General features: G+C 44.9%; 2 protein-coding genes across 3 annotated transcripts in view; both read right to left on the reverse strand.

Moving 5' to 3' along the window:
- The window catches only part of Myo10a (Myosin 10A), a 40,001-nt gene extending 26,416 nt beyond the window's left edge, over positions 1 to 13,585 (reverse strand). For both annotated transcript variants that reach the window (XM_071708815.1, XM_071708814.1), the window contains exons 1-3: positions 13,251 to 13,585; positions 8,010 to 8,095; positions 2,115 to 2,225 (exon numbers count right to left, since the gene is read on the reverse strand). In XM_071708815.1, coding sequence (XP_071564916.1) covers positions 2,115 to 2,225; positions 8,010 to 8,030 — 132 coding nt within the window. In that variant the 5' untranslated portion in view covers positions 8,031 to 8,095; positions 13,251 to 13,585. The remainder of the gene's footprint in view (positions 1 to 2,114; positions 2,226 to 8,009; positions 8,096 to 13,250) is intronic.
- Positions 2,542 to 4,389, reverse strand: LOC139773871 (uncharacterized). Its single transcript, XM_071708651.1, has one exon. The coding sequence runs from the start codon at positions 4,387 to 4,389 to the stop codon at positions 2,611 to 2,613; it is 1,779 nt and encodes a 592-aa protein (XP_071564752.1). The 3' UTR covers positions 2,542 to 2,610.
- Positions 13,586 to 14,833: the final 1,248 nt, after the last annotated feature.

Here is a 14,833-nt window from a genome sequence, read left to right on the forward strand (position 1 = left end):
TTTGATGACAGATCACGAGCCCGCGATCGCTCGGCGACACTTTCTTTCCAATTTCTAACGGCGCAACAGGGACACGGGGAAATGCCTAAAGACGTGACTTTCCAGCTGAAACGAATTTTACGATCGTTCCTGCCACATTTTCTCGCCGCGGCTTCTAAGGAGAACGTCCGATAAAAAAAGGAAGATTCGTGCGAATTCACATAAGAAGCGAGAGAGCCACTCACGTGAGACTTAACCGGATACTAGCCCGTCTGCGTTTGCAGTTGCTTCCCCATTGGCGCCGGCGGTAGCAGTTATTTCCGGCAGATTAACGAAGTTTTAACGTTATATTTCAAAGAAATAAAAAAAATTTTGTGTTACTATTTACCATAAGATTTTTGGGACCGTTCTATTTACGGGAAATAATCGCGATAAACTAGAAAAGTGTAAATTATAATCTATCCATTTTGAGGCTATTCCTTTCTCTCCTTAAAAAACCTCCTTAAAGTACCTACTTTGATGCTGAATGCTGATACTTTGAGTAATGCAAGCTGAGGCAATGGAGAATAATGAAACCTTCTCAAATTTTATAATTCTGATTTTCTAATTAAACAAATGGATGTCTCCATTGTTGCAAAATGTCGAAGCTGTTATTTCTAAAAGGAATACGAAAATTTGAACTTATTAAAACTATTATTTATTACAAGAAATTGTTCAGGATGCAGAAAGACATATTGTTGACTTCAGGATTCATAAGATCGATTTCTAATCTGTCAGAATCAAAATATATTTCTAGTATGATTTCGAGATGCTATGTGGTCATTCCATTGGCTGTGGATGGAATCTTAAAAGCATCTAAGAAATTTACACTTAAGATGCCATTAAATACAAGATCGGATTGTGAGTACCGTTAAATGTACGAGTTTACATCTCCCGTTAAGACATCCTAATACCTATTTTTTAAAGGTGATTGGCGTGCATTACGCCAATGCGAGTCGTCATCTATAATGGGACACCGGTGAAGTGCAGTGCTGCAACTGATGCACGACAATGCAACGTGGAGAACACAAAGTAGGCGGGCAGGAAAAATTGCGCGTTGTTAAACGACTCGCGATGGGTGTCGGTCGCATAATGAAGCGGGTCCCTCGTGTTAATGGAAACTACGACGTGTGCGAATAATCGTCCTCGCCGTAACTTCCTTTAAAATTCTACCGTCACCCACGACCGGGAGATCGATGACCGGTGCGGCGCGGCGGCGGTGCGATTCAAGGCCCGGTAGCTCGAACTTGAAAATTGCGCGCGCGCGCGCGCGCGCGCGGGCGAAGGACGAAAAAGTGAATGAAAAACGTGGAAACCAGATTGACGCGGACGCCGAGCGCACGACGTGAGAGTTGCCCCTCTCGTTCTCGCCTAATGAAACGAATTCAAACGCGCGAGGGTCGCGCTAGAAAGTCAAGAACCGACGAGCGGATCACTCGGCTACCACGCACTTGCTCCGTTCCTGCTCGATCTGACGGCGGCGTTTGGATTGCCTTAATCGCTTGACAGTCGAGCCAAGTTGAAGCGCAAGTTGTCTTCAGCATTTAGCTCCGAGAACTAGTTGGACTATTTTATATTTCCAAATGTTAGTAATCGAACGGTAAAATCAACTTTAAATACATTTAGATACTTCTTTCGGAAAATTAAATACATAAATAAATTAAAAGAAGAAACGCAACATTTAATTAAACACTTTGGTGAAGATAAGTGAGTCAGGTACAGTACATTATTATATTTTCAAATATTAGTAATCAAACGGTAAAATCAACTTTAAATGCATTAAAGTACTTGTTTCAAAAAACCAAATTTAAAATAAGGAATGCAACACTTAGGCAAACATTTTGGCGAAGATATACGTGAGTCATACGTGAGATAGGTTGGCTCGAATGACGTCGTTTTTAGAAAATTTAAAGTGATTGGTTGCCTGGAGCTGCGAGGTAGCTGCGTATTGTCGATAGAAAGGTCTGTTTACCAATCGAAAGAGTACGTCTGGCCTATCTTTTCTCAGCTTGAGTTCTTTCACGTCTACCGTTCGTAATTATACACGGTTAAGATATGGACGATTAGTAAACGCTTTCTAGACAGTCTTATCTTACCTTGCCGGCGATCACCGCTTGGACCGAAAGTACATTGGCGGCTCTGTGGTATTCCAGAACCTCGCCTGGCAGCACATGGCCGACACCGGGGTCGAACCACACCAGTTCACCCTGCAAATAATATCATTGTATTTCAAATTCAAATAAGCGATTTAATAACACAGCTTGCTAATATTTCAATAACTCGTGAAATTAATATACCTTCTTCAAACGTAATATCAGAAATACCTTTTATACTAAATACTCAAACTATGGCTTTTATACAACTTAAATCAACTCCCACTTGCAATAGAAAATTTCTTGGTGTCCAAATTTCAGTATAGAAACTAATTCAGAACGCTGCGTTGCAATTTCACTTAATTGTAATAATAACCAGCATTTCGGAAAATATATATAGATCATTTTAACTTCCTCGCTGATCATTTAAACTACGATAACTTGTGTTTATATGCATTTCAAATATTGCCGCGGGAATAAAATAGATTTTTTTTTTAAATTAAAGCTTCGCTACAACCGAATATTTTCTTGAATCAATCCATAGACAATTCCAAACCGTTTTCATGTTCCACGACGGGGATCCACGCGCCACGGAAGACGTTTGCATTCGCCTCTTTCCGGTGCAGAAACCGAATATCGACGACGACGTGTCCGGAGAGTTGGAACGGGCGCTGTTCGCGTCGCTGAGCGCTCTGACGTGCGTCGGGACACGCGTCGCCGTCTTTCTCACGTAATTCGACCTCTCTTTGCTCTGCTTCGTCAATACTCCGCTGGTCGAGGGTCTTCTCTGCTCGTCCGCGTTCCGCGCCGGCGGATTCCCCGTCGACGTCTTCCGTCCGATCTTCATGTAGCTCGGTAACGTCGTCGACCTCATCCCCGTTTTCGAGCCTTCCACTTGTCCTTTCGTCAACAATTCGCTCTGCGACTTCGGCCGACATCTCGCTTGCCTCTCGCTGGTCCACGTGGAATCTCTGTGAGGACACTTGTTACGGGACCAAGAGTCCGTCCTTGAATCCTTTCTCGCGGACCAGGCGGAGTCCGCGCGACAAGCCGTCCTCCTATCCACGAGATCGTTTCTGTCCGTTTTAAAATTACGCAGCCGATCGATATCCGCTCTGGAGACTAATATGGCGTCATGCTTAACCCTAACCACGTCCTGATCTCGATCTTGGTGCATCCGTCGCTCCAAGGAATCCATTTGGTCCACGTTGCCGATTATTCTGCGCCTAGAGATCGTTTTGTCGATCGGCTCTAGTCTCTCTTCGTGAGAAGCTTGCCTGGAGGTTTTGCGCGCGACCTTGACATAAATATCGTCACGAGTGACGTCGTCCGCGCACCTGGATCGATCAAGCGGATCGGGAACGGGATCTCGCAGATGCCTGACGACTTTCGTCGAGGTGTCCGTGCGTTCTCCACTCGCCCTCGTCCTGGAAAATCTCGTCGGAGTGCCCGAGGGAGTCGCGGAGTCGCGCAATGTCGCGGCGCCAGTCGGTAGCGATATTTTCCGTCGCCGAATCCTCCCATAGATCGGCGCTTCCCTTCCGGCAGCCTCCCTCGTCCTCGAAGAGGAGTACTCCTCCAGTCGAGACGTCTTGGAGGCGTGCACGATCTTCGGCAAGGTCGACGGCCGCGGGAGATCACGATTCTCTTTAACCGAGCGACCGGAACTCGATCTCGGGAAACCCGAAGACGTCCTCGCGACATCCTTCAACTGCGAACTCGCCTCTATGCTCGCGCGACGTCGCAGGATATCCTGCCTTGAAACCTTCTTCAAGAGTGAGGAAGTGCCTTGACGTTCGGTGTCTTGACGAGTTCGTCTACCAATCGACGGCAACGTTCTCGGTCTTTTCTCGACCTGATTCTTCTCTGGGGTTGAATGGAGCGTCTCGTCGTCGTCCTTGACACATCTGCGCCGCAGGATCTCCTTCCTGGAGACCGCCAGGCCGCGCGGCACCGTGTAATAGGTCTCGCGTCGATCACCCGCGTCCGGAGATGGTCGCCAGGTGGAAGCGCGGCATTGTTGCCTGTTAACCGCTTCCGGCGCGCAATAATCCAGGGCGGAATTCGTATCTGGGTCTGGGCCGCTGCCGCTCGGATTATGCAACGCGCGTCCGCCGCGGCCGGCGGATAACGGTTCCGCGCTCGCGTAGAAAGCTTCCGAGGAGTGCAGCGAAAAGTGACTCCGCGGGGTCGACGATCGACCCACGGACCAGCGTCGCCGTTGCTGCTGCTGCTGCTGCTGCTGCTGCTGCTTCGCGCTCGATCCCACATTGGCCATCGCTGCAGCCGGGGATATCGGCGATCAGCCGCGCACTTCATGTGCGAACACGCCACTTGCCTTCTCGCTGAGAACTTCCCTCTTCGCGTAATCGCGGAAGACCTCGTTGTCGCCTGTATTGACAGCTCGGTTCCCTCTACCAGATTTTACCAACTTTCTACTAGCTTCGAACATTCATCTGCACAGTTGTCTCAAATATAATACATGCATTCGGGAAGGATCTCCGTTTACAAAATCGTGATTAATTTTCCTTGGTTGAGTATTCCATGAAAATAATATTTCATGTTCTGCTCACCTTTGCTTATAATTGCATAATACGCAATTCGCGTGATTACAGACGCACAATCGCGATTTCTACCGAATACAATCTTCGAGGACGTTCGCGTATGAATCTTTAAACAGAAGGGTGCGTTTATCCTCGGCGTTCCAGCTATTCCCACAGTTCACGACGCACGATTACGTGTACAAATATCTTACGTTTCTTTTCTTCTTCCCTCGTTTTTTTTTTAAACATCGCGTGTAGTATATGATTGCGTTTTTCCTCAGTTATAGCAACGTCGAGTTTTCGATTGCATCTCCTTCTTTCAAGTTCGCTCAATTTAAATAACAACCTCGTCGTAAATGATGGACGCGTGTAGCGTTTCAAGTCAATGCCCGCTGCGCCAACTCTCTCGGATACGCACCGAGGTATCGAGACACACGTCTTTCACTCGCGAGATCGTCAGGAGATTCGATGCCTCGCTTAAAATTGACGTGACGTGACGGCCGGTCGTTCAGGAAATGTACAAAACTCCACGCGAACTCGCGAATCACTCTGCCCAGTCAAATCGTGTCAACTGCGTTATATGATTCACACGTATTTACAATATTAATTATTAGCTATAAATTTACTCGGTCAAACAAAAATTTATTAATACAAGTAAACAGGGTGTGCCTTATAGTCATTGATATTATTTATTATATTTAATATTTACTATTTCTCTCTTTTCTCTTTTGTGAAATTTAATCACTCGTGCGTAACACGATTTTAACACCGTTTATCACACGAAAAAAAAGCGAAAAACCGGTCAAGCAGGTCGCGATCGCCCGAACGAGTCTTTAGTTATCAGTTATTTAGCTATGTCGAGAAAACTGCTTCGTGCGGCTACAGGGTCGCATTTGCGACCAGTGAAACAATGTCGCATAAAGTTTTCCCGTTTCCAATTGAAACCTGCGGCGGGGTCGAATATCTTCAGGATGAACTATATCGCCGGTCCGTCGAGACTTCACATTCTTCCACGCTAGCCTCCATCCGACGCGCCATTACCGTTTTCCGCCTTCCGTCCGCCGCGGGCTTTTCCCCGCATTTCGGGTTTATTTACAGCAGCCGCGCCGGCCGGGTCTTATCGAAGAGTCCCGTCACGATCGGCGATCGCGGCCTAAGTCGTTCGACGAGGCCCGCGCTGTCGCGCGCATGTTAAATTCGGCTTAAAGAAGTTAGGAGGCCACGCAGACGTCTATCGGGCTCATTGGGTCAGTCGGCAAAAGTCCGCACACGCGGAATTCGTTAACGGTGCCCGGCGGCGGTGTCATCCTCTTCGGTCGTCCCCCCGGGCCGTAATCCGCCGACTCACAAAATCGACCCTTTCGCGGAAGGAATGGTTCCTCGGGAGGGAAAGGCCCCCTTTCCCTCGCGAGGCCGAGGATGATCGCGCGATGCGGACGCTAGGATGTTCGACGCGGCACTGGAAGTTGCGGGGCCTTCCTTCCCTCTCCGCAACAATTGCCTCGGATACACGCAGTGGCGTATATGCAATTTTAATTGAGACACGCTAATTAGGCCGTGCCCGAAAGCGGCCCATATTTCCCCGATCGGACGCGCCGCTCTAATCGCGCCGCCGGATCGCATCGCGCTTTCCCCCGTTCTCCTGGAATCCCGCTCGCCGTTTTGTCCGCTACCTATATCGGTAGCGCCCAATCTCGGACGGGAGTCTTCTGCAATGTATATGCGTTCAAGACCCGTCACGCCGGGATTTAGCGCGATGAAATCATAAGCTACCGGCGCCAGTGGATCGAAGCGCTTTGGGGTGGAACCAAGCGTGCCTCTCTTCTTATATAAATTACGCGCTAAATACGCGCGCGAGCGCGCAACCGTACACATGCAATGTATACGCGCGTATTACGTACAGGTGGCTTATACGGGAGGCGCAGGAACGCGCGAAGGGAAGCTACTCTGCCTAGCGGCCGTGGCGAGTTGCAGAAGAGCGATAGAAATTGTCGATTGCGGAGCGCGGCGAGCGCAACCGCAAGATGGGACACGATTACCTCTTCTTCTTCTTCTTGTAGCAATGTCGGATTGATTTATCGACATTAAACAGATTTCCCGGCGTTACGTAACGTCTCTGAATTGTTTCGTTCCTTAAAATTGAAGAAAAAAAAAAAAGAGAGGAAACGGACTTGCGACATAATCGTTTCGTTTGAAAATTGCTCTCTCTTGCTAGCGGATAGAAGGCAAAATATATCCGGGCTATAAAAGAAGCACGGCACAGCTCATTAAATCTCCGGCGGCTTCATGTCTTCATTTTCGATAATGCCGCGGTTGTTTAATATCCATTTCAATTTCGTTAATGCCCTTCTACTACACTCGCTCCTCGACGTGAGGAATGCTTCCTTAATTATTCCGCCGCTCATTATCCGCGATTGGATGCGCGGGGAGCGAAGTAAAAGTGAGAAGCCGCCATTGCGCCAGCCCGCTCGCGATGCATTCCAAACGCATCCATCGCAAAAAAAAAATAACGTTAGCATTAGCCTCTAACATTGCTATAGTCATTCGTAGGTTATACTGCTAAATTTAGAAGCTAACGCGGATTAAGTCTTGTACACAGTTACATCATTAAAACTCACTCGAGAAAGCGTATTTCGAAAGCTTTACTGATGTCTCAAGATGCTTATACATTATGTTTAAAAGTGATTTTTTTAATTTTGCAAGACTTGTTTAATTTCTTTTACTTGAAACGTTTTAGAAAAGCACACACTCAAACGGTCGATACACGTTTTTTATTCTTCTCACTTCTTTTTAGAGTTTCCCAGCAACCTTAAAAAGTTCATTTCTCAGACCTTCAGTGTTTTTCCAATTCTGCAAAGTCGAGGACGATCGGCGCGCGGATCGATCGTTGACTAATTGTAAGCGTCGAAAGACCGTCGGACAGGCGTTGGAAAGTGGCTGCTGCGAGCGCGGCGATGCAATTGCGTGTGCGCAGATCATTGACTCCGCGACCACGCAGCGAGATCCCACCGCGGCGGTCGTGACCACGTAAACATTGTGCAATGCCATGACAATCCAAAAGTGACCGTCTTACGGTCTGCGAGTCTATGAATCTACGAGTGGGAATCGCAACGCCTTAACGAACGATTGACAAGCTCCGGGAACGACCGTTCTTCTTTCACAACGTCGTTCCCTTCGATTTCGCCGATATTCGGTCCGATTATAGACTTTCTTCGATAAAATTATCGTGTAACTTTAGAAACGCTCGGTACTTAATTCACGCAATACCCCGCAAGCGTGTTTATTATAGCCACGTAAAAACCACTCACGACGAGTCCGGCCTTTCGAGATACACAGCTAATAAATATCAACTCACCTTTTGCCAGTCGGCATACATCTTGGAACGGCGTTAAATCGACCTCCGTGTGAAAGTATCCGGCATTTTGTGTCAATCGGTCTGTCCTGAAACGAAACGATTCGGACTCATTATTTTGATTATTATCATTTGATTCTCAGCTTATAGATTGTCAGCTGACTTGGACGCGATACCGTTCGAGCTGTCCATCAGTTTTCAATGTCAGATATCTTACGCGCGTGCCGAGAAATATTACCAATCGTGTTTGTAACGGAAACATCGCCATCAGTGTTGCCGTCCAGTTATCCCTTCCAATCATCCCGCAACTTCCGGCACAGTTCGAGGAATGTTAATGTTCAGCTCTGAGTTCTTTATTTGTATAACGATATCGTATATTTATTTAATTGCTCAGAGTAGACAATTCTAATTGTAAAGTTAAAGTCGTACTTCTAGTTGTAAAAAGAAAGATTTTCTTGTCGCGAGAGATATACAAAGAACTTTTATTAAAATTCAGATAATCTTCATAATGTTACAACTCCGGCCTATGTCGAAGAAAACATTAGTTCGGCGCGTGAGCGCGGCTTGATATCGATCATAATTGCACGTTCGGAAATATGGGAAGTGTCGCAACGAGTATTCAGCTCCGCAAGATCGAGATACACACGACCACGCGCGTGTCTATATGTCTACGACGTGTACAAGATGCATACCTACTTAGAAATATCATTTATACCTTCCACTGTACATGACATCACTCAGCTGCTGCAAATTGCGCAAAAATAAGCTTGTTTTTTTTACACACATTAAAAATGTTTCAATGATTATAGAGCGGAAACTCCCCCCCCCCTCCCTATAGATACAAAGAGATCATGAAACCAAGTTACTTTCTCTCTCAATTCCATTAATTATATTGTCTCTTAGAAATTAACATTCTGCATATTCTTAACTTCGTCAGTTATTGTACTTTTACCACTCCTAACAATTATCATTTCTCATTCTCGTTATTTTAACTTCTTTAATTTTCAGACGATTATGTAAATTAAATTTTCAGGCTGTAAAATTATTATTTTCAAAGTCATAAGTTTTCTCATTATTTAGTTTCTTTATTTTTTAAATAGTTATATTTAAACACAAATTTTTAGGTTGTAAAATGTTATTCTCAAGGTTTGAGACGGCAGGCTCGTAAACCTACCGTGCAAGCCACTCGGCCCTGCGCTTCGCAGGTCGCGCCGCCGCGCCGCGCCGCGCCGGTCGCGGTGTGTGAGCGAGCACACACTCGCGCGCGTCAAGCGCGACGCGGATAAATCTCTACGGCTAAGGCTACTTCCAGTAAAAGTAGCAAACGGCCGGCGTCCTTCTCCGGCGTGCTCACCGCGGAATGCATTTCGCAATTTTATGCTAATTTTGTTAGTCACCCTCGATCAGCGGCGAGCTCGCGAGCGCGGCTGCGAGAGGACGCGTGGGTTAGATTCGACGGAGCGAGATACGGCGGCGAAGACAATGGCGACGACGACGGCGATTTGGCCTTTCGACACCGCTGACTGTTCATTGTCTGCCACGCCGCGATGTCTTCTATCGTCGGCTCTTTCGGCGACCCCGGCTCACCGGGAAACGGCAAAACTGCTAACCGGTTTCGCGAAACGATATTCGTGCCGCGCGTCATCCTCTTCTTCTGTCAACATGAGTGTATTTAGTGCCGAGATCAAGTTTCTCGTATGTGCAAGAGTCTCTAAACGTTTGTAACGGGAATTGGAGAGAGATTACTTAGAAAATTAGAATTAGGCGTTACTTTAAAATTGGAGAAAATGTTGACCTTCGTAGAATTTTAAAAATTGTTACTTCCGTCTCTAGAACAAAAGTTGAAATATAATGTGTATGTGAAATCAAAACAATTCTATTACGTATCAAATATATTAGAAATGCCCAGTTTCAATGTGATAGAAAAGTTTGAACAGATATATCTACTTTTAATTTTTATTTTAGTTATAATCTTCATTACTTAAGAGATATAATTATACATTATTTTTTTCGATCAATTTCAAGCTTTACTTAAATCCCCTCGCGAAGCTCTCTTAAGGTTAACGCATGCATGCATATTGCTTCACTATGTGCGAGTTAAGGGATAAAACCTCGAGAGATAATAAATCTCCCCCTTCTCTCTCTCTCTCCCTATTTCTCTGCAGCGACAATCTTACAGCGAGCGTTAATGGCGGCGAGAGAATAGGAACTTTGCGATGCAAGTTATCCAGGTCAGACAGAGAAAGCAGCAGCCCGGCCGCGCGGTGATACAAGGATCTTATGTAATTCATATAATCGCGCCTCTCTCGCGGCTCGCGGCTATCGAGGCAAGAGTCAGCCGGGAGATTAATCGTGCGTGATCCTGTCGCTCGTGCATACAACCGGCTTGTTTCAAAGTCACCGTCGCGTCCAGCCGAAACCGCTCGACCGGACCGAGACCCGCCGCGTTTCAAATGGGGCACGGTCTCTCGAACGATATTCAACCCGCGACCGACCTAGCCGATAAGAAAGCAGCTTTTAGGAAGCACTTTCTCTCTTCGAGTATTTTTTATTACTCGCTCCGTATCATTCACAATCGGACTTTCGTGCTACGCCATGGCGAACCGTTCGCGTGCGATTGCACTGCGTTTCCGCGGCGTCAATCATTTCCGCCTGTCCATAAAGAGACCATTACGAGTCTTTAGAATTAAATGAGATTTGTAGCGTCGGGATTTCTAAATTTTTAGTATCATCTTTTCTAGTGTCATCTCTCAATATTATTATTATTATTATCCGATAAGGAATAAATCTTGGGAAAATTGCAAATAATATTCGAGCATGTACAGGATTTTTAAAAAAGTATGCAGGACTTATGTGTGATAGTATTCACTCAAGGAGAATAAAAAAACTCCTAACAAACATGAATCCAAAACTCAATTCTCTTGAAGTTAGAAGCGATTTTTTATGTCAAAAAGTCCCATTCGATTTTAAAAGTCTTGCTGATCTATTTTTAACACCCTGTATATCCAAATTGCCAAATCTGTCGAAAACAGATTTTGCAAAGTACCCGCAAATTTTGTCTGCAGAATGCCGATGAAAATATAACAGAATTTGCAAATAGAATATGAGATCGGATTGACTGCAGAAACCGAGCAATTTGACTTTTGCAATTTTGTGAATGATGTGTTTAAACGTTTACGAAATGGTAGACTCCATTCGGCTTCTGTTGACAATCTTCTGTCAGAGTGTGTCGACAGGCTCTGCTAGCAGAACATGAGTTTAATGCAGACGCGGTTAATGCCAGTCTACCGCAACATTCCGCTCGTATTTTCTGGCATGCTGCTAACATTTCACCGAGTATGTAGTATTTAATTAATCTATTAAAATTCCAATTTAGTATACGCCACTATATATTTAATGCCACTAATTTTAATTCAGCATGTTATGTCATGTCTTTAAACTAAGAGCTTCCTTCCTTTTACTCTTTCAGATTAAAAAAAATAAATTTTGTAAATCAACTTGCGCAAATACAGCATAAAAGACTTTTAAATCTTCCAGCGTTACTAATGATATTACACGTAATATTACTCATGTAGAAATTACTATCTAAAGCAAAAATATATTATCAAGTCCACATACAGGTCTTAATGTAACTGCATTAATTTCGTGGTCGTACGCTCGTTTCCGCTTTCACATATTTCTATATAGAGTAGAAGGGGGGCCAGAGAGGGGCTGAGAAGTGTTCGTATTCTTTTCAATTTTCCGCGACATGGGTAGGCGCCATTAATGGGAGAACGTCGTCTTCCACGGTAGCAGACGGATGCATTGTCCTTGAATACTTTCGCCTAATCGTGCGTCGACCGGAATGTCGCGCACCGCGGCACGCCATTTTAAAGCCAGCCGCATGAACTTTGTTCCGACATTTGCGAAGCGAGACGGATCCGTCGCGGTACTCGAGTTAACTCGAGTACCCTTAATTAGACCCCGAGTCCCATCCCGCAAACGTTCTCCGTGGATCTGCGAGATCGATTTATATTTGTTCTGGTATTAACTTAACTGTTTCTCGTATTCTATTTATTCTTGTTACACTGTTCACATGATTACACGGTCAACAACGGACACGAGTAACGAGCCGCGCACGTATACGAGCACACACGCACACAAGGCTAAGCCAGGAGCTCGAGCTAAATTTCTTGATTCTCAACTGGCCTGGTGAGCTCCCGATGCATAAGAGCCGACTGCTAACCTTCGCTCGTTCCTCAGAACAGGTATACAGATCGGGAACTGAAGCTTTTTTACGTGCACACGCACACCGCATTATGTTTAGTCAGATCATCAGATGTATCTGAATTCCACCTTTTTTAAAATCCTAAAAACAAGCAATTCGACAGGTGCCTAGTGACAGATATTTAAAAGATAACTCTTGCATTGATTCTCTTCTTATTGTTAGTAGATAAACCTTTTGCTTTCCTTACAATTAACGAATGGAGATCGAAAATGTAATCCAGAAGTTTATTCGTGAAGATTAGAATTAGAAAGTAGAAGATTTTCACAGAGGTACAATTAATATTTATATCATTTTTTATCAACAAACAACATATCGTTGTTTCAAGTTTAATTCATATTGTGAAGAAAAAAAAACAATGCCAGAGATTTTATATTTCTAAATTTTCTATACATATTTTATAATTTATATTTTATATTACAGTCTTTTTTCTTCGAATATGTATTCATAATTTTTTTACTTTCGACTTCTAACATTGAAAATTATATCAGATGGTTCTCCATTATATATGTATATTCTTCTTTATTTATCTTATTATTGATACATAATATGTTTTAATAATATAAAATATACAAGATCTTCGTAAATATTTATTATATCAAATATTATATCAGGTACTTTTTTATTATTTATTATATCAAATATTGTATTAGGCTGCTTTTACAATAAGTGCTTCAATTTGTGATTTATACCGAAATATTGTCGTTGCTTCAACATGACGTCAGGGCAAAATTTTACGAAACACAATTATAGAAGCTGATTTCAAAATGAGTTAATCTCGTGTCATCACAGCGATATACCTATCGATTACGAACGCGATGATGCGGGAAACGTATCCGCGAGACGATATCGCCGCGACGGGCATCGATGTCTCCGGCGCGGCGCGGCGCGGCGCGGCGTCTTCGATACCGCTTATGCGAGAGAGATCGATCGCGACGACGCCGATCGCGGAGCTACTTTTCTCAGTATCGAAAACTCACCTCTGGACGTGTGTCGCCGTGCTCTTTGACAGGATCGTAGCACGAGCCAGGTGGAACGATCGAACCGGAAGAAGAGACGAATTTTCAGTCGAGTGACGTGACTGAAATTCCACGGGGATCCACGCGGCTCCGGAAAGGAATGCGGGAGCAGCGATTCAGCGAGGACGTTGGAACGCGCACGTTATTTCGCGGGGTACGGCTTCGAAACAGCGCGCGAACCGCGGTCCCGCCCCGTCGTCGTCGTCGTCGTCGCGATCTCTCAATTCTTTTTTATTTCTATCCGAGCGCGTCGCGGACGATCGAGCAACGACTGGCTTCCACGACGCGATTCCGGATCGTGGTATGCGGCCGCTCGACCTCGCCTAAGAGGAAGGTAGCTCGCGCCGCCACCATGAGGAGCCACCATACGCCGTGTTTGTACCGTTACGCACGCGGTATCAGGGTACAGGTGGATCCAGAGACCTGAGGAAACCTGTGGAGCGACCGGTTTACCTGGTACCGCCATCACGAGGTTTGAAACGTCCTGTAAATCGCCGACGGAACAGCAGCGTACCTATCACTTTCGGAATCCTGCGCTTCAATTCCATTCGAGATTAACTAAAAATTATAAATAAACAGCGAAGAGAGTGTGCACGTGCACCTTGGACTTTTGATTTTCTTCGTTGTACTTTTATTTTCTTTTTACATATCGCGGTTTGTCTCACGTTTTACAAATATGATCAACGATCTTAGGCCCGCGTGCAATGCGTGCGCGTGAAACGTGTCTGTGTGTAATGCATGTTAATTTATTCGCGGACAAACGTGTTCGATGAGGAAGTGGCTGCGAGAGATTTCACGTTTCGTTGGTCCAATGAAGATTCCTCGAAGTACGCCGCTTTTGGCTCCGCGCACGTCACATTGCGTGCGCCACGTTGCAGGTGCGTTTTTTTTTTCGCCCCATCTGCGTGTGCGTTTCTCAAATCAAAACGAACGTATACGAATAGGATTCGCGCTTGGCGCGCGCGGTCACCAGAATCCCTCAAAGAGGTCATCTAATCCGGGGGCCGTTGTCCCCGAAGCCTGATCGAACGAGACGGAGAATCCTTTCTATAAAAAAATCTCCGTAACTTCGGCGTCACTTTCGTGGTAAGCGAGTCTTGACCACTCGTCAACGAAACAGATGGAATTCCTGGCAATTAGAGCGAAGGGAGGGACCCGATAATAATCTCTCGAGAAATGCTGGGTGATTTAGAAGCTTTGACCTAGGCAATATGTCGTGCAATATATCGCACGCATACCGATGTCAGATAATTAAGTTTTATTGTTGAAACCGTGAAAGATTTGGATTATGTACTAAAGACAAAAGAATAAAAATTCGGAAGACACGTTATTATCTTAATGAGAGTCGTTTATTAATAAGTAGTGACCAATATGTGTATAATTCAGAATAAATAAATATTGATATTGTCAGTTATCGGATTTTATGCCTAATAATAATTTTTGGGAGTTATATGTTTTGATATTGAAATTAATATATCTTGTATATCAATATGATATTACATTTCTAGCTTTGGCATAGGACAATATTTCATGACCGAATAGTA

Source organism: Temnothorax nylanderi, unplaced genomic scaffold (genome assembly GCF_030848795.1).
Source record: "Temnothorax nylanderi isolate EJ_2023f unplaced genomic scaffold, tnyl_v1.0 TNYL_tig0071_pilon, whole genome shotgun sequence".
Lineage (NCBI taxonomy): Eukaryota > Metazoa > Arthropoda > Insecta > Hymenoptera > Formicidae > Temnothorax > Temnothorax nylanderi.